At 40.8% G+C, this 24,009-nt stretch overlaps 1 protein-coding gene across 1 annotated transcript in view; it reads left to right on the forward strand.

Annotated features, from left to right (window-relative positions):
* LOC146308652 (putative E3 ubiquitin-protein ligase HERC1) overlaps positions 1-24,009 on the forward strand; it is a 58,368-nt gene that overhangs the window by 8,461 nt on the left and 25,898 nt on the right. Inside the window, exons 3-41 of the mRNA XM_084746591.1 lie at positions 309-404; positions 792-974; positions 1,809-2,021; positions 2,322-2,420; positions 2,542-2,638; positions 2,761-2,904; positions 3,119-3,246; positions 3,493-3,637; positions 3,786-3,957; positions 4,267-4,401; positions 5,054-5,219; positions 5,380-5,505; positions 6,415-6,636; positions 7,362-7,514; positions 7,595-7,727; positions 9,068-9,271; positions 9,462-9,683; positions 10,684-10,857; positions 11,075-11,189; positions 11,350-11,467; positions 11,790-11,988; positions 12,142-12,442; positions 12,528-12,576; positions 12,653-12,698; positions 13,682-13,932; positions 14,753-14,950; positions 15,146-15,266; positions 15,373-15,613; positions 15,739-15,905; positions 16,050-16,202; positions 16,315-16,412; positions 16,502-16,597; positions 17,743-17,910; positions 18,507-18,746; positions 18,848-18,931; positions 19,201-19,426; positions 20,567-20,840; positions 21,191-21,927; positions 23,163-23,373. Of these exons, the coding sequence (XP_084602717.1) occupies positions 309-404; positions 792-974; positions 1,809-2,021; positions 2,322-2,420; positions 2,542-2,638; positions 2,761-2,904; positions 3,119-3,246; positions 3,493-3,637; positions 3,786-3,957; positions 4,267-4,401; positions 5,054-5,219; positions 5,380-5,505; positions 6,415-6,636; positions 7,362-7,514; positions 7,595-7,727; positions 9,068-9,271; positions 9,462-9,683; positions 10,684-10,857; positions 11,075-11,189; positions 11,350-11,467; positions 11,790-11,988; positions 12,142-12,442; positions 12,528-12,576; positions 12,653-12,698; positions 13,682-13,932; positions 14,753-14,950; positions 15,146-15,266; positions 15,373-15,613; positions 15,739-15,905; positions 16,050-16,202; positions 16,315-16,412; positions 16,502-16,597; positions 17,743-17,910; positions 18,507-18,746; positions 18,848-18,931; positions 19,201-19,426; positions 20,567-20,840; positions 21,191-21,927; positions 23,163-23,373 (6,905 nt within the window). The remainder of the gene's footprint in view (positions 1-308; positions 405-791; positions 975-1,808; positions 2,022-2,321; positions 2,421-2,541; positions 2,639-2,760; positions 2,905-3,118; positions 3,247-3,492; positions 3,638-3,785; positions 3,958-4,266; positions 4,402-5,053; positions 5,220-5,379; positions 5,506-6,414; positions 6,637-7,361; positions 7,515-7,594; positions 7,728-9,067; positions 9,272-9,461; positions 9,684-10,683; positions 10,858-11,074; positions 11,190-11,349; positions 11,468-11,789; positions 11,989-12,141; positions 12,443-12,527; positions 12,577-12,652; positions 12,699-13,681; positions 13,933-14,752; positions 14,951-15,145; positions 15,267-15,372; positions 15,614-15,738; positions 15,906-16,049; positions 16,203-16,314; positions 16,413-16,501; positions 16,598-17,742; positions 17,911-18,506; positions 18,747-18,847; positions 18,932-19,200; positions 19,427-20,566; positions 20,841-21,190; positions 21,928-23,162; positions 23,374-24,009) is intronic.

Below are 24,009 nucleotides of genomic sequence, written 5' to 3' on the forward strand. Positions count from 1 at the left end.
CAACCATGTGATTGATTTTGCCTTTTATCTACGTCCTACATATAATTTAGATCTCTGTAACAGTACCCTGAGGGAACACACAACTTTAAACATGATTAAGATTTGCATCTAAGGGTTTTAGGGTTATGATCTAAATTTTTTTATTTGCCTTTTTGTCTTTCTTGACTACGTCTTCTGCCTGATCATGCAGTGACACATCCCTACAGCTCTTCTTGTTCTGATACATCCTGCTGGTTTGGAAAAAATTGTGCACAACTGCAAGTTATTGCAACTATGTTGAAGGATGAACATAATTTTTTTTCCCCCAGGGTTTCCGTGGGGACTCTGTCAATACTCAGGTGCTGAAGAAAGACACTGATGGACTTTGTCGACTCTCCCAGGCAGCTCTCTGCTTATTTGAAGAGGTAAGAGAGAGATTTTAGTTACGTACTATTACATATACTCACTATTAAAGTCAATATTAAATGAAAAATGCCTTTTCAACCCCTTTAGATCGCATCGCCAGTCATATTCGACACCAATTTAACCACATACGCCTTTAAAGCAAAATATGACATTTGCTTATGCAGGCTTGAACCAAAAAATCACTGTGACAACCACACATCAATCAATCTTCAACCTTAAGCGGCACAGAGCTAAGAGTCATTAGTTAGCAATCCCTCCTACCTATCCTGTTTCACCGCAATCACATTCTGCAATCTCATCTGGGTTTTAAGTTAACTGTTAACTATTTAACTGTTATACTTTCCAGTGAATGACTTTATGGACTCCATCCTCCTCCCTTTTGACAGATATGTAACCTAGCATCCTACTGCCTGTGCTCCTGCAGCACTGATACAGCTGCTCCTGGTACAGAAAGCGACACCGTCATGGTGTATGTGTGGGGCAGCAACAGCAGCCACCAACTGGCGGAGGGAACTCTGGAGAAAATTCTGCTGCCAAAGCTGACTCAGGGCTTCAGTGATGCCCAAATGGTATGGCTACACATAAAGACTTACTTATCTTTATGCTTTATTCATTGTTGTTATTACAGTTTTGAATGTTCAATATATTACATTATAATTTATGAAAAAAAAAACCCCAAAACATTATTTTGAACAGTTCCACAGGATTATTTTGCATTTGCTCGAAACTTTTTCTTTTGTTTCCCACTCTCATCAGTTTGAACTACATTCCCAGTCATACAAACTACTTAAATGTATTCCCATATATATTTGAAGTATTAATTTGTAAAATTAATTTTCCTACATAATAGTATTTTGGTGCACTCCAAGACATATCAGTAAAACATGTTGGGATTTTTAAAATTTTCATAAATCACACTTTTTTTCATCTCACTGAAGGGAATATTGATCAACCTTGTGTTGGTTTGTTTGTTTTAAGAATTGTGTTTATCTGTTTTGCTTTTATAACTTAATTTTTAGAACATATAATGTTGTATTTATGTCCGTTTCAAGTCTATTTTTTTCTGTCAACAAAAATACACATCATTTTCATATGTCATCTAATTTGTGTCATTTTCATTCAGTTACATTTGTAATGCTGGTATCAGATGGGCATATGTAGAAATTTTATAATCACACATTTTGTGCTAGTTGTAATATATGACATTATGAGACATCCTTATCATTCTTTGTCAAAGAAATGCCTGCATACAAAAAGAAGAAAAGAGTTCAGAATCACTGCAGTCTGTTGTGTTGACTTACACACATTTTTGAGTAGTAAAAATTGAAAGTGTGCCAGAAAGAATATTATCACTCTGCATTGTTAATGTTCTCGCTGTTATCCACGTTGTCCTTCTCCTTCAGATTGAGGCAGGCCAGTACTGTACCTTCTCAGTGTCTGCAGACGGTTCAGTGAAAGCTTGTGGAAAAGGCAGCTATGGTCGTCTGGGCCTGGGAGACTCCAACAACCAGTCCATGCCCAAGAAACTTGTGCTGGAGCCGCACAGGAACATGAAGAAGGTTTCCTCCTCCAAGGGCTCAGATGGTCACACTCTGGCCATCACTGTAGAGGGAGAGGTAAGACGTTTAAACCACTACTGATACATATTTCACAGGTCTGCAAACTGTGCTTTTGACACTTAATTTCTATCTGACTCCTATAATAATGTATACAAGTTCCCATTATTTTCTAAAAAAACAAAAAAAAAGCTAAAAAAAATGTGAATTCTTGATAGTGACAAAATACTCTGAAATCATTCAAACTAACGACAGCATGTGCCAATCATGATTTACACTCACTGCTTTTTGACCTGCTCCTCTGTAAATTCTTGATTTTCATGCTCATGCATTGCAAAATTTTCAATATCGTTCTTTCAGGTGTTCAGTTGGGGTGATGGAGAATATGGGAAACTGGGCCATGGCAACAGTGCAACACAGAAATACCCTAAAATCATACAAGGACCGCTGTTCGGCAAAGTAAGTGTGCCGATAACGCTGCTTTTTAGAGAAGAGATGGATTGGAAATTTAGCATGGGGGCGGCTTTCTAGTTTCATTCACATATGAATATATATATATTTTTTTTTTTACCTCTGCCAGGTTGTTGTTTGTGTGTCTGCTGGCTACAGACACAGCGCTGCAGTGACTAATGATGGAGAGCTTTACACCTGGGGAGAAGGCGACTTTGGCAGACTTGGTACACACATTATTATCAAGTGGCTTGTGCTTATTTGTCTCAGCAATTTCAGTGAAATCCCTGGTCTGATATGTTAAATGTTAAAAACAGCCTCTGTTCTTCTTTGTTTCTCCCCTGCACAGGTCACAGTGACAGTCAGAGTCGGAACGTGCCCACACTGGTGAAGGACATCAGTGGTGTCGGGCAGGTGGCTTGTGGCAGCTCCCACACCATTGCTGTGGCACAAGACGGACGCACTGTGTGGTCCTTTGGAGGAGGGGACAATGGTATGTTGACTGGTGACATACAGTTCTACACTTTGAGTGGAAGGATTTCAGTTCTGCAGAATATAAATGTTGCTTGAGCAGAAAATCTGATGGTTTTATATGAAAATAACATGTTGTATACATTAAAACCGTAAATACAGCACCATAGTGGTTTGATTTCATAACAGAAATGTCTTGAGCTCATGCTGCACTCATACATGACTCATCTTTGCAGGTAAACTAGGTCATGGAGACACCAATCGTGTGTATCGCCCCAAGGTCATAGAGGCCCTGCATGGATTCATCATCAGGAAAGTGTGTGCTGGCAGCCAGTCATCTCTGGCCCTCACCTCTGCAGGACAGGTGAGGCATGAAGCATTCTGAATCATACATGGATTTTTTTGTCGGAAGTGGCTAGTACCAAATGACATTTTTCATGACCAAGTTATTCATAGCAATCTGCAGACATTGTTGTGAGTAGTTTTGTGTAGGAACTATTTTTTTTGTACCAACCATATCACTTGTGAAGTAAGTGTGCATCAACTCATGGACAAAAGGCTCGTGATTGCACAGGGTGTAGACAATGTGTGTTTGTTCTTATTTATTCAGGTGTTTGCATGGGGCTGTGGCTCGTGTTTAGGATGCGGCTCCTCTGAGACCACCTCTCTGAGACCCAGGTTCATTGAAGACCTGAGTATCACCAAGATCATCGATATCTCATGTGGGGACAGCCACTGTCTGGCTCTGTCCCACGGTAGGAGACCTTCAGCATTTCACTGTCGGTTATTCAGATGATTAGTATGAAGAGACAATTAGTCGTTTTGCTTTCAGAATTATTCCTAAATTTTTGTTTGTGAAAAGAATATTTAAATTGTGAATGTACTCCGTTCCCCCATCATCAGAGAATGAAGTGTATGCCTGGGGGAACAACACCATGGGCCAGTGTGGGCAAGGCCACACCTCGACACCGATTACCAAACCCAAGAAGGTGCTCGGTCTAGAGGGGGTGTCCATCCAGCAAATCACCGCTGGCACTTCTCATAGTCTGGCTTGGACTGCAGTTCCAACTGACAGGTAAAGCCTCATCATGTCTAAGTGTTTTTTTTTTTTTTTTCCTTAAGCCAGTCTATAGTGCAGTCAGTGAGCTTTAACCTCTGCTTTTTGTACTGGCTGTTTCTTGTGAAAGATGTGTTCTGTTCCTCTGCACTCCAGACATTTGTGATTGGCATTTCTGTGCTGCAGCATTTCAGTGTTCAGCATTCTTTTATACTGCTGAACTGTTCTTTCCTCCTCCCCTGTCAAATCGCTGGCTCTACCTTATTATTTCAGACGCATTTGTGCTGGCACTGCTTTTTTTTTTTTTGACTTGGTCTTTTTTTCCAGACAACTGGTGGCATGGCACAGGCCCTTTTGTGTCGACTTGGAGGAGAGCACATTCACCTACCTACGCAACTTCCTGGAAAGTTACTGTGATGGCATCGGGAACGACACCCCCCCTGCCCCATTCTTATCTAAAAGGTATGAAATTAACATCACTCCAACCATTATGATTATATAATCTGTTCCAGAAGATTGGGTAATACTAAATGTATTATAATGGTATTGTAATGAAACCTAAACAGTGTTTAACTAATGTATGACTCATGATGATTTAATGCATAAATTAATGCTGGATGTATCATGAATTTCTACTGCTTAACATTAACAAATGATCAAGTCATCACTCTGATTTTTTGTGATTAGTTCACACTTCTTTTAAAGGCACCGTTCACCCCAAAATCTAAAATACATATTTTTTAACTCTTGGTGTGAGTTGCAGAGTTTTGGAGACGTGGCCGTAGAGATATCTGCCTTCTCTTGAATCTAATGGAACAAGATGGCGCTCAGCTTGTGGTGCCAAAATATGCATCTGAACCCAACAGAAATCATGACCTGATTCCTCAGGATAATCCCCAGATAATCCACAGACCTTATTGTGAGCAGTTTCATGTAGGAACTGCTTTCTTTCTATGGAAGTAGTTCCTACATTTCTTAGTGTTTGGCAGCTGGAATTCGTGATACATCTTGCATTACATCACCACCAACAGGAGCGCACATGGACTACCACGTATTCACTTCTCTTCTATCCACTTAGCCAACACTCTTAATGCTCTCTGTGTGTGTTCCTCAGGGACCACCATCAGTTTCTGTTGCTGTGCATGAAGCTGCTCTCCATCCACTTGTCCTTGGCCCACGCTGGGGGCACTGGCGCCATGGTTTTGGGGGCTCAGGGCAGGCCGCTCAGAAACCTGCTCTTCAGACTCATAGATACCAACATGCCAGACTCCATACAGCAGGTAAACTAACAGTCAGTCACTGATTAGATTTTTTTTTCTTCTTCTTATGCTGTAAGAACAAGATAATAAGTAGTTTTGTGTCTAAATTAAGTGTGAATTGGTTTGTTGCTAATTTTATTTTATTCATTGTGTGCCTTTTCATATTGTGTTGACACCTCAGGCAGTTCTGAACACGCTGTCCATCGGTGCGTCCCTGCTGCTGCCTCCACTGAGGGAAAGGACAGAACTGCTCCTGTCCCTCCTTCCTCAGGGCCCTCAGAGCTTGAATGTCCTCTCCAAAGGACAGGTATGCACAGCCCCTTTGCATCATTTTAAAAACTGCCTGTATGTTGTTATAGCAGTGCTGGTTGTCGTGACTCACAGTGGTTTTTGTGCTTCAATAAATTATCAGTCAGGAATATGTTTTTTAAAGATTTTGGTATAAACAAAGGACACAAAATAAGATTTAAAATTAAACCATTAAAATGACATGCATTCTGCCTTGGCTGCTGGGTTTCCCTCATCTTAACTACTCCAGATAGTTGGCTAGAAAATGGATGGATGGACGAAACTAGCGCCAACCTGGAGCGTTGCTAGGCAATATGTGTTCAAGACTGCTTTGAATGTTGTGACAAGTCTGCAGTTTTCACTGCAGAAATGTCTTTGTTAATCTCACATAAAAAAAAACAACTGCATTTTTACAATAATAGTTGAAAATGATGAAAGCACATGTAAATCGCAAGGTTGTACAAAATGTAAATCATGCTTTGATGTTTTAGTTTTACCTCTTTGCTTAAGATTTCGTTCGACTTTTTTTTCTTTTTACAAAGTGAACCAAAACACTGACACAGAACAAGATCTCAGGTAGATAATTGGAATAAAATAATAAGAAATCAGATTTGAATTTGAATCAAACTCTATTACTAAGCTTGTTTACTAGATATTTAGTCAGTGCTGATCCAGAGAAGAAACCACTAAGTGCATCTCTGGACAGATGTGAAAAACAACAGTGAATGGAAATGCTATTGACTTGTCCAACCCATTAAGAATTCATAAACGGATCCCGCTCCCAGTTACTAACCATGACCTGGACTGAAACAAATAAAACCTAAAATAAAATAAAATCATACAAGTGGAAAGATATTAAGTGTAAACAAAACAAAATGATCAAATATTAAACAATTCTGTCTTCTTTCTTCCTCTGTTTTGTTCAAAGCGTCTGCAGTTAGACATGGTTCTCAGCAGCCTTCAGGATCAGAGCCATGTAGCCTCTCTACTAGGCTACAGCAACTTTGGGGAGGTGACGGCCCTGGGACCCCCTTTGACACCTGCCATGTCCGTCCGGCCCTCATCTTCCAGCTCTGTTGAGTCCTATGACCCTCTGCACTTGGCTGAGGTGCTGCTCAGGACGCTGCTGCTCAGCATCGGCTTTTACACGGTACGAAGAAGAAGACCCTGCGTGCTTGTCTGTGACTCTCTGTCTTATACTTGTTGAATTTCCTTATTAAAGAGATGCAGATTATTTGATGTGGGCTTGAATGAGATATTTATCAAATGTCAGTGTATTACCTGCAGTAGATGCCAGTTGGCTTGACCCCAGTTAGGAGACAGTAGACAGGAGTACCAGCATGGACGGTGCAATAAACTGCTGTGGACAAGGTCAGCAGCAAAATGTATTTTAATCACCAAAAAAAGGTTTACATAAAAAAATCAATCGGTTTAAGAATGCACTATATTTTACCTCTCAGAACAAGCGAGTTGATGCTCTGCCTCTGCCTCAGTCCGTTAGTTTGTTTGAGTTATTGTGGGACTTTGCTGTTACTTCTAATCTAGTGACGTCACACAGTGGCGCACCGATGGACAGCATGTTCAAAACTACCTGAGGTGTCAATACAATATACTGCCCTCAGTAGTTCCTTGCTTAGCTTCAGAACTGGTCTCTGTTTCTCCAGACTGGGGGCTGACTGCCATCTACTGTAGCTAATACACTGACTATTGATAAGTACTTCATACAACCCCACTTCAAATATTCCAAACTGTCCCTTTAAGTAGTGGTGCATTGTTTTCTCTGTCAAACCTTGCTGCCTGTTTTCAGAAATGCTTGGATATTTTGGTGCACATTGTTCTATAATGTTCTGTGTGTGTGTGTGTGTTTTCACACAGGAGCGGGCATTTGGGGAACTGGAGAAAAACAGTGACAAGCAGCTATCAAGTGATAGTCAGGGACAGACTGATCCTCCCTCTCACTTCCACCAGCTGCTATCAGGACTCCACAAACACCTGCTCGCCCACTGCTACATCCATTCCAGTCCTGAGGTACACCACAGATATATACACCATTTTAACCAGAGCTCTGCATTTGCATTTATGTTCACACTGATTCTGCTGCTCTGCAGGATGACAGCAGTGCAACGCTTCTCCGAGAGCATCTTTACCTGCTGCTTCCCTGTGCTGCTGAGACACTCAGGAGGTCCACCAAATTGTTGAAGGAGAGTTCCCTGGATAAACAAATAATCAAGAAGCTGCACAGTAAGAATAATGGCTGTTAACAAGTGTGTCATTATAACCTAGTTACTCAAATCTTGATGGGTCTTTTATTAAAGGAAATCCAACTCTGATTCCAAAATAGTTGTTACACTGTGTAAAATGTAAATAAAACAGAATGCAATCATTTGCAAACAAACTGTGTTTATGTACAACAGACCTGTAAAGTTCTCCATGCAATCGTGTTTCACAAAGTAGTGAAACTGGCCCTATCATCGCTTGTGTACGACCCTTGCGTACTGAATCATGATGCTATCACCTGTCAGATGATTTGGATATCAGTGCCAGCTGTCCATTTACATTCTCTGTTGCGATCCACGTCACTCCTGCGCTGCATTTCTTTGCAAATGGGTCATTCAAGCATCGCATGAGTTCGCTCACAAGCTGATCTGTCTCCTCAGCAGAAAACCGTTCTCCACTTCTCCAACTTGCTGAAAGCGGCATGTAAACAGCAGTGTGCCAGGTGCAGGTGCATCTGGCTTTTAATGGAAATGTTTGATGACATTATGATTGGTTTAGTTAATTTTGCACTCAAAGCACACCCATGAGACTAAATACAACCTGTTTATGCCTTGCGCATTACTATAGCCTCGATTATGTGCAGTTTAACTAGGGCACACCCTAAATGCGCTTGCGCCATGCTTTTAAGACCATGTGCTATAAGTCATTTAAATAGGGCCCGTTGTCTTTGTACTGTTTTCAGTTGCGCATATGTCCAAAGTTATCAGCAAATTATTTACACAGTGTTCTAACTTTGAATCAGGGTTGTAGAATTAAAATAACTTCCCTGACAATGTTTCTTTTTTTCTTTTTCTTTTTTATACATTAGTGACCATTGGTTTCAAACATATTTACAAACAATATGTATGCATATACTGTACACAGTATAGGGAAGGGTTCTGTATACTAAAGACAATTACCTGTCTTTACGTATTTATATAATTTCATGTTGACCTCCGTTGGTTTAGAGCAGTGGGGTCGGTCAGCATTGATTTAGACTTAAACTTTATTGCCCCAAAGGGAAATTCCTTTTCACAGCGCTACACACATTGGACAACAAACAACACACATTAACACCATAACAGACAACAGTGTACACTCAGGCAAGTTCAATGAGGCCTATTAACTAAGGTGATGGTGGCTGCTGGGATTAGTCTTCTCCCAAGGCGGGTCCTTCTGCGCCCTCAGTGCTCTGCGCCCAGAGGGCAGTAGGGTCAGACGATGATTTACTTTGCTTCTGCACTTTATTTGTTGTTGGTCTGTATTCCTCAGATATTTTTATCAGTCACTCTATTCCTCCTCTCTCGTCTCATCTCTCGTCCCAGTGGTGCTGTACAACTCAGTGGCTGGCAGCCTGCTGTGCCAGGTAATGTACTCCTTGCTGCTGCTGCCCCTTGGCACAGTCCAACCCCTCCTGAGACATTTACTGGCCTTGTTGGAGCACATCAATGATTTCAACAGGTTGCTGCCAGAGACGGGCCTCATGGAGGAACAGGAGCTCGGGATGGAGGCTCTGAAGACTTGTTCAGGTCAGTGGAATTTTGATTTACTGTTTTGACCTGTAGGTTTATTCTTGTTTAATTGTTATTAGTGATTACAGCAGTGTGTGACAGCTATAGTTTTTATCAAAAAAAAAAGGATGGCACATTTTTACACATAGGATTCTTCATTTAATAAAATATAGACTGGTTTCACAATGAGAGGGGATCTTCCTTACAGATAAAACTGAAGAGAACACATGCCTTGGACAGCAGCAACAGGAGGAGGAGTGCACATGGGTTTGGCTGCTGGATCTGGAACGGTCTGTAGCGTTGGCAGTTGGCCGTTGCCTCGGTGGTATGCTGCAAGGCCCACCGCCCTCACTTCAGGAGAAAACATCAGAGTTCTGGCTATCGAATGTCCTCCTCAGGAACGGCCTTGAGATGGACTTTGAACAGCTGGGTAAAAAACATTACTGCTTGTTCTCATGCTTTCAAATGTACCAGTGTTTTGGCAAATAGATACCAACTGAATACAGATTAATATCTCACCAATGTGTCAACATTCTGTTTGGAAGCGCTAATAAATAAACCACATGTTAGCAACAGTACAGTGCATGAAAGCATGGTAAATATTTTTAAAGCCAGAGGGAAAATAATAGAGGATGTTACAGAAACAACTAATTAGTTAAGAGGAATGTTAATGATGTTTAGTAGCAGTATACAAGAAACATAGATATGGGAGCAAATGGGATGACAAGCAAAGAATCTGAATCAGAATTTATTGCCAAGTAAGTTTACATATACAAGGAATTTGCTGTGGTATGTTGATGCATAACGATAAACATAGAACAAGAAAAAAAAAAAAAAATGAAAGTCAAGAAGGCAGAAGCATAAATAGAAACATATTAAATGACAATAACGTATAAAAAATATAAAACACTGAAAGAAAATACTAGAAAATATGTACAAAATTGCCATTATTTAAATGAAGAAGCTGTACAGTTTATGCAGGCAAGTGCAAAAATAATAGTGACAATAATAGTGATAAATAATGTTTCTTCAAAAGAGCAAGAATTGTCAAGGGAAAGTGCAAAGCAAAGTCTAGGGAGAGCAAAAACTGCTCTGGGGATGTGCAAAATATTGTCAAAGGACTGTGCAAAAGCTTGTTCAGGAAATGTACAAAATATTGTCCAGGAAAAGTGCAAAATATTTTTCATGGAAAGGTCAAAATATTGTCCTGGAAAAGTGCAAAATAATGTCTAGGGAAAGTGAAAAATATTGTCCTGGAAAAGTGGGGAAAAGTGCAGTATATTGTTCCATTGCAGGGATGACCTCAAGGGCATATTTAACTTCACTAACTTATGATGTTGATGTGGAAATAAATGGTAGTCTTCTAAATGCTGCGTGTAGTTTTCACTTGTTCACTTGTCTTGTGTCCCATGTGTTGATTTGTCCTGCAGACTCTAGCATGGCGTGGCTGACTGAGGTGGTACTGCTGGGCAGTAGTGATGCCAGGCTGGCAGAGCTCAGTCTGAGTGAGGAAACCAGGACTTTACTGGAACTCGCACTGGGATCCTCCAGAGGACCTGCAGCTGGACTGTGGCGGAAGATGGAGGAATATGCTCACAGCAAAGGTACTCATGCGTCTGTTTGTGTGTTTGAGTACACAACTCTTTATAATGGTGACAGTGGACTAACTACCTAAAATCCTGTTCAGAAGAGAAATGATAAATATGCAGCTCTGTAAGCACAACACAATGCATGATTCATCCTTGAATTCTGGTCTTTAGGTTTGTGTGTTTTTCCTTTTTGTGACTTTGTTGTAATTGTGCTGTTTTGCTGTGAGAGCAGAATGGGAGAGTGGAGGCTCTTCAGGCGACTGTTTGCTGCAGACTGTCTGTCGCTGCTGCCTGGCTGCTCTTCTGAAACACACTGGGCTGCAGAATGAGGCCTGCTGGCAGGACAGGTCAGTAACACAACTGTAATATTTACACAAATGCCTCCCTGCGTGCCATTACTTTAAGGTTTATGTGTTTTAATCTCTCATTCTAGATGAGGTGAATCATTGTGTGAGATCCATACTGCATTGCAGAGCACTGCTAATTCTCCACTCTACTTTGAGACAGATACGAGCCCTGTGAGACGCTGTTAGACGTCTATGAAACGGTTTACAAAATCAGAAGCACTCTGTTGGCCCATAAAAACTCCCCCAGGACGTTGCAGGTGCAGACTGCTGCCAAACAGGTACCATTACTAAAGTGACTTTATGTCATAATGAATTATATGCAATGCAACTATTTTTGGCAAAGTTAAAGCCCTGCAGAACAAAACTGGGATTTATAAAGCGACGGTTTAAAACTGCTCGCCTGTTGTCTTCATTGCATTGGAATTGCAGGAGTCAGGGCTGAGTGTTTCCATGCTAGTTTGGCTTTATATTTGTTACAGTGTGATCAAGACCATTTTTTCCCCAAAAGACATTGAACAGCAAGTTCTAAGAGCTGTCAAAATTGTATTTAAAGCATTTTAAGGTCTAAAAGCTGTATTCACCACGTCTTTTTAATTTCAGACCGTTCAGTCTCCTCAAAGTCCTGATGCAGACAGGCAAGAGCCGAGCACCTCAGTGGAGCAGGTGGGAAAGGATCACGAGCAGCAGCCAAGAGGTCACTGCAGCAGGGAGGTGCAGGTGCCACCCACCCCCACAGCGAACCACAACCAGGAGGACGCTGAGGACGACACATTTGGCACTAGTCGTATGTACCTGTCAGGTTAGAAATGTGTATCTCTATCTCTGCCCGCCCCTTAACAACTTTAAAAATGTTTTTTTTGTATCTTTACGCGTATAGGAAGACAGACCCAGACAGAAATACACATCACACACACAAGTCCTGATCCTGAAGTGTCTATCATGTCTCTTGCAGAAGTCTTGGAATCATTCATGGCCACCCGGGAGGCCATGCAGGTACAGCAGAATGTGACGGTGTACGAATCTTTTGGCACCTCCACCCTCCCCAGCAGCATGGAGAGCCCGGTCAGCCCAGAGAGGGAGCTGGATCCCAAACAGCAGTGGGACAAGCAAAGGGAATGTGAGGAAAGCTTGTCTTTCCCTGCTGCCTGCCACCTGGTGGTGTCCCGCTGCCTCTTCCTCCTCTTGGGGGTCCGGCCCGCTTGGGTTGAACCCAGCGAACGGGAGAGCAGTCAGGCAACAAACACCGGAGCGAGGTAGAGTTCGTCTTAGGCAACAAGTGTTTGTTTTATTTGGTATTAGCTGTTTGTGCGCTAATGTTCTGCATCATATCACTTCTAGGAAATCAACAAACGAATTCTTTGTGATGTCTGTCGATGGCCGAAAACAGGTAAGTCTCCTGCTGTACCAAGACGTGGTCCTGCGCCTCCTTCTCAGTGCTGATGTTCTCTCTTTGTCTTATTTAGTCTGACCAATCCAAAAGCTCCTTGGGACAGTCCAGGAATAAAATGGGTATGTGGAATAAGTTTACTTATAAGAATTTGTGCAATTAACACATTTTTTAAGATAAGTCTTGCCATACAGTATGGCCTTGTATTAAAGGAATAGTTCACTTTTTTGCAGTTTTTTTAGTAAGAAAGCTCTGGCAGTTAAGATATTTAACTTAACACTATATTTTAAGAGGGCTGACTATACAGCTAACAACAGGGTGGTAAAAGCAAAATTCTCACCAGCAACAGTCAGCATCTGGTCCCTTTATGCTGTCTCCATTATGATAGTTTCTGTCTGACATATAGACAGGCACGGACAGAACAAGCTTCTCCTCCATTTTCTTGTTTACCAGAGTATCAAGTCCCCATTTTATGTATAATCGGTGAAAAATAGTCTGTTACAATACCAGCCTCTTTTTGAAAAGATGAGAAATTTTCAACTACAAGCACTCAGGGTGGCCAGACAAATAAGTTTGAGCGCTCTGAAAAAAAAGTTGCTAGGCGCAGCATTTTCTTTTTTTTTTTTTTTTAACTAGGCATACGCATACGCTCTCTCCTCATCGGGAACATTTGGTAAATGATACTGATGCTCAGAGAAAAAATCGTTGAATGGACACAAGCCCTGTCTTTCACTAAATATAAGGCTTGCCTTGGCATAAAGACAACAGGGGGAAACAGGGAGAAACAGCCACAGCCTGGAAGAAATAAATGCATTTCACAAAATCTTCAATTATTACTTTAATAGTGTAATAGTGTGATGATAGCCGAGTTGTCTCCTTTCATCAGCAGAGATTGTTGCATGCCAAGTCTTTATTGTAAGATATTTTAGAATGACATTTATTGGAAATTGGACATTTATTGGATTTTATTGGAATAAAATCACACCACTAATTTTTTCATGAAGACATAAACACTGAATGATTGACACTGTAAAAGATGTTGAAAAGTGTATCAGAAAAGACAGAGACAATCCTATCTTTAACTGTTCTTGACTGTCTCCTCCAGGTTTACCTCTGTGTTCTCTGGGCATCATGAAAGACGCCTGGGATCGCCTGCGGCAGTGTATCAGCCCGTCCACCTCTATGTCCCACTATGGCAACAACCCTTTGCCTATTCTTAACCAGGTGTTCCACTTTGTCTGTGGAAGCCTGATCCACTTGTCGTCCTCCTCACCAACACTGCCGGGCGGTAGTTGTAGTCAGGCAGATCCGAAGGCCATCACATTTGCTATTCTGCAGCAGCAACAAAGGGCAGAGGTAAAACTAAGATTTTTCTCTTAAACACAACAGTACAAGCAAACACTTAATAATTACTGCTGAGGAATTAGAGCACCGAAACACCTGCAGCTATGTGTTAATTTATTAGTTTGTGCTTTGTTTGTTTTTTGTGTCATTAATGTGATAGCAGAATTACTCAGAATTTCCGAGATTAAAGTTGTAGATTTATGTATTTATGTCATTCATTGATAAACCACAGAATTGTTGAGTAACATCAGGCTTCATGATCAGAGAAAGTTTTACGTCACGTTGTGAGCAGCATCATCTGTGGCGTGATCTTGATCCAACCTTGTAAAGTGAATAAATGTGGTTCCTTGGCAAAAAACACAATTAATAACTTTAGAATCTCAGAGAATATTCAAGTTTTTTCACATAAATCTGAGTTTTTTCTCATAAATTTGTGACTTAATAATCTCAGAGAATATTCTTTATTTTTTTCTCAGATATTTATGAGATTTTTTTCTCAAATTTCATTTTCTTGCAATTTTTTTTATCATCTCATATTTTTTTTCTGTAAATTTGTGAGTTTATTTTTCTTGTAAATTTACCACTTTAAGAGTTTAAGAGTTTTTTTTTATATTTTCCCTCTCCCCAGCTTCATGTGTTTATAACTTACAGTGGCTCAAATACACCGTTGTAGCGAAATAATCAGCCCAAGTGTTGGTAGAAATAATTTTAAGAATTGGTACAAAAATTTGCAAAATGCAGTGCTAAAAATTATTTGGAACACATCCACCTGTTCTGTGAATATATTTTAAGGGCTTAACTAACGTCTAACTATTCCCTTTGTTGTTATCAGTTGCGTCTGGAGGCTTTGTGTCAGATGTCATCCTTCCTGTCTAAGATGGAGGAAAAGAGCAGCGGGTTCACCGTCTCCCCTCAGTTTCCTGCATTGTTGCAGTCTGTGCAGCTTCAGTTCCTCTCCGGATGCTTTGCTCTGGGAACACAAATCATTGGCTCTCACTCCGGAGCTAATTACGAGATGCAGCATTACATGGTACATCCAGTAATCATGCTGTCACAATGTTTGTGCAGATGTTTATGATCATTATAGATGGAGAGAATTAATGGATGAATGTTTGATCCAAGTCAGACGGAGAGAGGAGAAATGCCAATTATTGTATTGATTTGATATGTTTCTTCTGCATTAACATGTATAAATTACTCTCTGATATCTCATCTCTTAATGCAGTCTGGTACACATTCAGCTTCTATGGATACACAAAGAGAGCTACAGTCTGCAGCCCACACCTTCTACCAGCAGGTGGTGCGCGTCCTCAAACAGAGGGTGCTGTTGGAAAGAGAGCATCCAGGTTTGTTCATGATTATTTCACGTGTCTTATTCTGCTTCCTGTGGGTTATTTTTTGCGTCAGTTTTAGTTTGCATGCAGTTGAGGTTTTGTGTTTTTTCTTGCCAAGGTTCCTGCCAGCACCTTCTCCTTGCTACAATGTTTGCACTGAATTTTTGCTACCAACCGGTGGACCTGGTGCTGGTCATCAAATGTGGCATCCTGGAAATCCTGTCCATGCTGACCAACAACAGCTGCGCACTGATGAACCAGGGCTGGTTTGCAGCCTCTGCATCTGGAGCCATGCTGCTGAGCGGGGCTGTTAAACTAGCTTGCGCTCGTCTGCTTCAGATATTGACTGTCGCTGCAAGGTGAGAAAAAAGCAGACTGTAATAATCTACAAGAGAATGTGCATTACTTCTTCTGTTTGATTGATTAAAATTGAAAATACACTCTAGTGTTTGCGTTAGTGTAGCAAATTGTCCTGTGCCCTCAGCTCCTGTGAGGATTTGCTGCCCATGGAAGTGTCCCATGCTCTGATGGAAGTGATGTGTGAGCAGCTCCAAAATATCCTGTATACGTTCCACCAGCAGCAGACAGCAGAGAGAGGAACAGCTGAGAGAACAGATCAGGACTCCAGCAGCAAGAGCGCAAATCTCATTGGTGTTGCATATTAAAACTTCTCCTGCTATATTAAACTATCTCACTGAAATATTTTCTTCTACTTCTATAAATATGTTCTTTGTAAGGACAAATGTGATTGTGGTCTGTCTGTTTTTAAGTATAGGTTTCTTTTTCTTGTTTTAGGAGTAGAAAACAGCAAAGTGGTTGAATCTCAGCTGGCAGATTTCTTGGTGTTTCTGAGGCGCGTTCTGTCATTACGAGTGATGAAAAGAATTTCTACTTTTGTCAAATGGATTGATCCACTCATGGCCATTATTTCACACAAGTGCTCTTCAGGCAAGACCATTAAAAATAATAATTTAAACCGCATTCATATTTCTCACATGTGCAGACCAGTTTACGCGGGTTCTTTTTAATTCCCCGTTCACCCTCACTGTCCTCTTTTCAGGATCTCCATGCTTCCAGAACCTTCGCACTAAGCTTTTGGCCTTCCATGTCTTAGAAAGGCTGCTACCTGCTTGTTCTGAGCCAGTTCAAATTCAACAGGTAAAAACGTGTAAATGCCACATGCAGGTGAAGTAGCTCGAGATGAATTTGATAACGAAGGCGTTTCCTTTTTGTCTGTTTTCTTGCAGATTGTCAAACAGCTCTTTCAGCTCTTGTCTGTTTATATGTGGAAGGAACCACTAGCTGAGAAGAACCACGAGGAGACGCCTGAAAAACACAAGACGGTAATACAGCAGTATTACGATAATAATACTATACATTCTGAAGGCATATGTACACATTCTTACTATACTATATTTCTTACTATGTGCAACTTATGCTTTGCTACTTGCAAAACAAAAGGGAAAATTGGTACCTTATTTTTGATTTTTATATATATTTTTGGCCTTTTATTGATAGGACGTGAGGATAGGAAAGGGGGAAAGAGAGTGGAGGAACTCTGCCTCTGATTGGCTCGTTGCCTCCATTAGTTAGGTTGGCTATAGGTGCTATTTTGCATAAATACAAGAACAGGTGTGTCTTGAGATTTTGGCTCGCTCTTTGTGTCTTAGGCACAAAGAATATGACAACCACTGACCTAGTGTATATGCAGTATTGAATCTTGAAGTTTTGAGCTGCCTTTCAGAGTAAAAGTTACACAAAATGTTCTTGCAAACCCTTCAGTTTAAGTTTTGTGTTCTTATTTATTCATCCCGGTGTCTTGATTAGCAGAAATTATTTCAAGTCATTTTAACACTCATAAGCTTCATGACGATATCAGAAAAGATGTTGATGTTTCTTGAAAACTGAAAATAATGAATGAATTCAGTAATTTGATGCTCAGAAAATGCTGTGCTTAGGAGGAAGCTCACTCCTGGCAGTAATAAAGTGAAAACAGCAGGGCTACTTGATAGAACAGATGGGCCTGCTCTCTGTGATGGGGGTGGGATGAGAGGTGGGAGAGGACAGAAAAATAACAACAAATTTAATTAGTGTCACATTACAGAGAGCAAGGATATAAAATGTGACCCTACAGTGTAATATGATAATGATGATTTGACAATGTGAGATGCTAATCACCGGTGAGTTTTTTTTTTTACAGTAGAACTCTGCCAGACAGTTAAACATCAGTAGTTCTCTGAGCTTTCATGTGATTTTGCAATTTCAGCTTTTTTTTTTTTAGTGGCATTTGTAATTTTAATCATGCATCTGATTGTGTTGAGAAAAGCTCTTAATGTCACCTGTATTTTACATTTGACAGCAAGATGTCATGCTTATATTTTTCTTTATATTTATCCCCTGCTATTACATATTGCAGCAATGTTATTCATTTAATCAGTTGATGAACTTTGATGCTAAACTTTGCTCTTTTCCAAATCATGATGTGCAGAATCCTGGCAGCTATGATGAATGTATCCCCATTGGAGATTTTTCCTTTGACCCACACAAGATAATGTGCTGTTCTTTGGAGAGTGGGAACATCCTCTCTCATGGCTCAGGAGGCAAAGGTTACGGCCTGGCGACCACCGCCATCACGTCTGGATGTTTCATTTGGAAAGTAAGGATTACTATTTATGTAGATTGATAATTGCAGGTAATTGTAACTTTCTTGCATTTTATAGAGGAATAATTATAAGTATTTTCACTTTTTTCAAATTCCTTTCTGTATCTATTTCTGTATATATTTTCAAAATATATTTATCTATTTATTTATTGCAGATAAAGCACTCTTTTTTTCTGTAAATTGCCATTTTTTAATATCCTGGTAGGATTCATGCATTTATTCAGGCAAATACAACAGGGAAAAACAGCAGCAATAGGGGAAAAAACAAAAATAAAGGTATAAAAATAAATAAGAGGCATTATATTATAAACAAATAAAAAGAATCAAGTCATTTATATGCAATAAATACACATTTTAAAGATATATACAGAAATAACTGAACAAATAAATGTGACAATAAACGAAAGTTATTCTTTTGTATTTTGTTATCTGTCCACATGTATTTATTCTTTCACTTATTCCTCTTTATATTTCCCCATTTATTTTCTTATTCTCTTTATTTCTTTTTACGACACTACTATGACTCTATAGAAATGCTGTTAGATTATGTGTAATAACCTGATACATACCATCATAACCTCTCGCCTCAGTTCTACATCACCAAAGAGAACAGAGGCAACGAGGGAACATGTATCGGTGTGTCACGCTGGCCAGTCAGAGATCACAACCACCACACCACCACCGACATGTGGCTGTATCGCGCCTACAGTGGCAACCTGTACCACGGAGGGGAACTGGTCCGCACGCTCCTCCCCTTCACCCAGGGCGACACCATCACCTGCATTCTGGACATGGAGGCTCACACCATCTCATTTGCTAAGAATGACAAGGTCTGACCAAGTGTTCACAGTCAGTATTCGGAGGTTCTGACTCTCATTGACTGATGTGTTTATTCTGCAGTGTTTTTTATCTGTTTGTGTTTTACTGCTAGGAGCCAAAGCTGGCGTTTGAAGGCGTGGTGGCTTCTGAACTGTACCCTTGTGTGTTGTTCTACAGCAGTAATCCTGGAGAGAAGGTACTTGATATATCGTATATATTATAGGCACTTGCACCATAACACAAGTGACACTCGTGTCCCCCAACTTTGAATTCTGTGAGGGCATTAGTGTGCTTCTGCCATGGAAGACCCTCATGCATTACGTTATTAGTAGGGGTATATTAATTAATGTTCATGGGAGCTGCTGTGCAGACTCTACCTTCCAATTCTCTTGAAATTTCACATACAGTAATGTTATTTCAAAAATATATTCTAGTGGGACAAAATTGTCTCTGTGTTTGTCTCAGGTTGCGTTGCGTGACCTCCAGATGCGAGGCATGCCCAGTAATCTACTCCCCGGAGAGCCTCTCTGCAGCCCTCGGACCACGGTGCTGCTGGAGTCGACAGTGCAGCTCCTCCGCAGGCTCCACCAGTGCGACCAGTGGGCCTCACACATCAACCAGTACATCCACACCCACCTGGAGCTCATTGGCCCCCTGCTGAGAGATGAGGACTTAGGAAGCTTCAGTCTAGGTCAGACACAGCTTCAACAGTGGTCACGTATAGGCACGCTGAGTCTGCTCTTTTGTAACTAAATCCTTTGCTAGAAGAGGGAAACTTTGTCTCTTCATCTATTTTTCAGTAAGGTATTAAATAGTCTGTTGCTGATATTGAAGGAAGGGATCAATGGTGTCACTTAAGCTTTTCTGAATGTTTATTGAAGCCAGAAGATTGTGTTCGCTGTTGCTGCCATGTGTTCAGATAAGCTCTCACCTGCGCTTGTGTTGCCAACAATATTTTACACTCAACGATCATTCATGGTCATGCACCTCTGCATTAGAAAGTAGTTTTTTCACTACAATTTTTGGGGGAATTTAATGCCTGTATTTGATGGCAATAGTGGAGAGATGACGATAGAGCGAGATGCAACAAAGATGCACGGCCAGATTTGAAAGAGGGAATTTGCAGCTGATGTTCTGTGTCTTAACACCTCGGCCACAGGGGCACTGGAGTATTAAAAAGCTTTGTTCTCAATTTGCACCCTTGTTGTGCAGATGTACTCGGCCGAGGAGAGAGCGGATACCTGACCTACAAAGTACAATGTAGTAATCCACATAAGAATTCTAACATTGAACCTTGTAAACTTGATTCTTGTCATGTCATCTATGTGACTGTGTGTCAGTTGCTTTCATAAAGTGAAGTGTGTTTGTACTGTAATACTTCTTCTTAAATCTTTCCCCTGTCAAATACTCCCTATATTATAATAAAAAAATAAATAAAATAAACATTTTTTACAATAAAAAATAAATTGAAATGAGCAAACCTAGCCCCAAAGATTTCAACCATTTTTTTTTTACCAGCTTCTCTATCATAATAGATACAGCACCCTCCCTGAGGTACGCAGTTTAATTTTCTCTTTGACCAAATTAGGTTTCACATTATCTTTCAATTATGTGAAACTGAGATGAAGTTAGTAATGGAGTCTCTCCCTGTCAGTCACAATCCAGCTACAGCTATGGAGCACAGAATGAACAGCTGGGGCCTCATTACAGCAAAAAAACTGCTTGTTCTAAGGCTATGCAATGTATTATTCTTATGAAGCATATTTTCTTCCTTCATGGCTGTTACTTATTACTTTTTGTTTGCGTCTCTTTGTCCCACATTGTCCTTCAGGCCCACACTTTGAGAAGGAGGAGAACGACAGAGACGGTGACGACACGGGGGAAGTGTTGGCTCATCGTCGCTCTCTGTCGGATGCCAAGCTCGCTGCTCTTTGCACCGAAGTGTGGCCGGTGCTGGCCCTGATCGGAGGAGTGGACAACGGTCTTCGGGCTGGAGGTCTGTGCCTGCACAAGCCCAGTGGGCGGAGGGCCATCCTGCTGGGAGTCCTGAAAGAAGGAAGCTCCCTGGCCAAGCTGCAGTGGGAGGAGGCAGACCTCTCTGTCAGGTATTGCATATATACCTTAATATTCTCACTTATTTAAGATAGAGTGATGATTCTCATTAACTTCCATTAAACTATTCTTATATTTTTCTTGTCTTGGTCCTTTCAGCATGTTTATTACTCTGTATAATTCCTTTCTGTTAGTGTTTCTTTTTCCTCCTCTGTAATTTGTCTAACATTTTACTTTCTTTTCACCATTTACCCTCCTGATCTTACTTTCTTCTTGCTTCTTCCTCCTCATTCTTAAATCCATTAATCCCTGTTGAATCCGTCCTGGTGTCACTCCATGCTGTATCTGTGGGTTCTTCCCATCCTTCCCAATAACTAAGCTCCATGAATTCTTGGTCACCCAGCGACACGCCGATCATCTCGCTGGAGCCCTGCGACATATCCTGCTGCGACCTCACCCCGCTTGGAGGCCTCAAACCGACGGTGTTGTTAGATCTGATTTATTTGATGGGGCTGCTGGAGGAGCAGGGATGGCTGGCAGCTCACCTGGCTCCCAAAAGGAAACACTCAGAGGAGAACATGAAAGAGTCTGAGACTCAAAGCTGTCAGGATGAAGACGTGTCCGCGGCCGTCAGGTTGCTGACAGAAGATGAGAAGAGGAAGTTTAAGGAGCAGAAGGCTGAGACAGACCCCTCCCCATCACCGTCCGCAACCAAAGACCACCAGGACTCGACCCAGCCTCCCCAAACATCCCAAACCTCCAAAGTTGAAACCTTTGCCCTCGAGCTGAGAGCCATTAGAGTCTCATATCTTCTTATCGGAGCTCTGAAATCCCTGACCGTCATTTTTAGTTGTGACAAGCTGTCGGATTTGCTACTAGTGCCTAAACACGACCCTCCAAACTCTGCAATGACTCCGGTGTCCAGCCCAAACCCCGACCAGGCCAAGGCCAGCAGCAAACAGTGGGACGAGAGTGCTGAGCTGAGGTCGGTTCTGCAGTACGTGGTGCAGAGCATGGTGAAGTGGGCGGTCAGGCCCTGTCCAATCAAACAGAGCGTGTCTCTCGCTGACTTGGAGAGAGCTCAGATCATGATCTACAAAGGAGCCATCAGCAGACTGCAAGAGGACAAAGAACACAAAGGTAGTGAGATTTATGGATTTATGGACTTTGTCACACTTAAGTCACAAAGATGAGGACTTGGACTCGTCAAGTCTCAAACTTTGACCTTGTGAAGTCCACAAACATTTAAAAAATAGATACAGTAGTGAAGTGGAGGCCTTGCTTAACCACACACCACTAATATGTAATTATTTGGCCTTTGTATTGAAATGACTTGCTTGGTATTAGTGCTGCAGCTATCAATTTTTTTCATCATTCATTAATGGTCCACAAAAAAAACTGTGAAAAATTCCCATCTCAATGTCCTAGAGCCTAAAGTGACGACTTAAGCTGTATTGTTTTTTCTGAACAACACAAGAAAACCTCAAGATATTTGGTTTACCAGTAATGTTAAGACAACCAAAAGCATCAAGTTTTCACATCGGAGAAGCTGGAATAATAAACTATCAACTTAGCAAATAAATTTTCTCACGATTGATGCTGCAGCTCTATTTGGTACATAAAAAACATTTACCACAACTTGAAAGAAAAATGTTAAAATGTTAAATTGACCAACTTTACAGGAAAGCCAACACAGAAAAATGAGCATACTTTGCACTAACTTTGTTTATTAAAATCAATCTTAAACACAGTAAATATAACAGTAACAGTAAATATAAAATTATCAATGTATCACAATAGTTCATTGAATATAATTAATTCTGTCACATTAATAACCCTTTTGCTGAATAAGTAATTGAAAGTAGGCTACAAAATCTATAGAATTTCTATCTAATAATTAGTTCAATGAATACTAAAAAATAACATTAATTCTAACTGATCAAAAACAGATATTGAACATGTTAAATATAGCACTATAATTATATATAGCAAGTGCAACGTATTTCATACAGATCGTGTAAGTTTCAGATTGATTTGAAATGAGATACTTGCAAGTTCTTCATTATTTTCCCTTTGCCTTTCTGTACCTGCAGTCTCTATGTCCTGCGCCTGGGTCACTATTGTCCAAAAAGATGAAAGTGCACGTACACACTTGGTTTAAAATACACATGCTCTTTTTTCAGTAGAAAAGAGCTCATCAAGGACTTTCATTTGGTCACTCACTCTGATTCTCACCCTTAATTATAAAGACTTGAGACCTGACTTAGACCCGTCCTCATGGACCAAGGAGTTGGACTGACAGACTTTAAAAACTGCTTTGTTTTGTTGTAAGTATTGCGTGTGATCTAACCTTCCTCTGTACCCCGTCCTTGCAGAGTCTGGCCACCACTCATCTCAGCCCATTTCCAAGTCCTCCAGCTCTGTGTCCTTGTACAGCGCAGGATCAGAAGGCACTGCCATCTTCGGCCAATCAAACAGAGCCTCTGCCTCATCCTCGAACACTGACTTGGCATCTTCTCTGCCCACAAACTTGCAGGCAGATGGCCTTGAAAACTTCAATCCCTTCTTTCCCATCAGCCTCCTTCAGTGAGTACAGAATGGGTTCTTAATAAATGGTTTTAACTGGACACAGTAACTAGAGTTTTGGTCAGTTCTCATGTTGTTACTGATACTACAGACATGTGTCTTTTGGCAGCAGCAGCTTTTCTGAAGTCCAGGGAATGGGTGAGTTAGGATATAAATGAGAACAGAGAGTGAGGAGTCTGCCTGCACCGTCTTTTAACTTACGCTGCAGCTCTGCCTGCTTGTTCTTCTCTTAACCCAGCCAGCTGATAGCGTCAGTGTTATTCCTGCTTCCAAGAGGCAAAGAAACACATGGCTTCAGCGCAGAAAATAAAATCAAAGCCCTGCAGGGAGGAGATTTTTTGACAAGAATAGTACCAAGCTCTTTGCCAAAGTCACTCTCACAGTACAAAACACATATTGTTCTACCTTCTCTGAATATGTGTTGATACTACAGCAACAAATACTGGGCTTGAGCCTAATGTTAAGATCCAAATAACTGATATATAAGGACACATGCTTGGCTTATTGTGATTTTCAGGCATAAATCAGGTTGAAGTTCAGTTCATTCCTTCAGATACTTTTAGTGTGTTTTCAAACCTGTAATTTGGTTAATTTGGTTCAGAAGAAGGGAAACAAAATCATTACATTGTCGCATTT

Source organism: Lutjanus erythropterus, chromosome 20, assembly GCF_056507025.1.
Source record: "Lutjanus erythropterus isolate fLutEry1 chromosome 20, fLutEry1.hap2, whole genome shotgun sequence".
Classification (NCBI taxonomy): Eukaryota; Metazoa; Chordata; class Actinopteri; order Lutjaniformes; family Lutjanidae; genus Lutjanus; species Lutjanus erythropterus.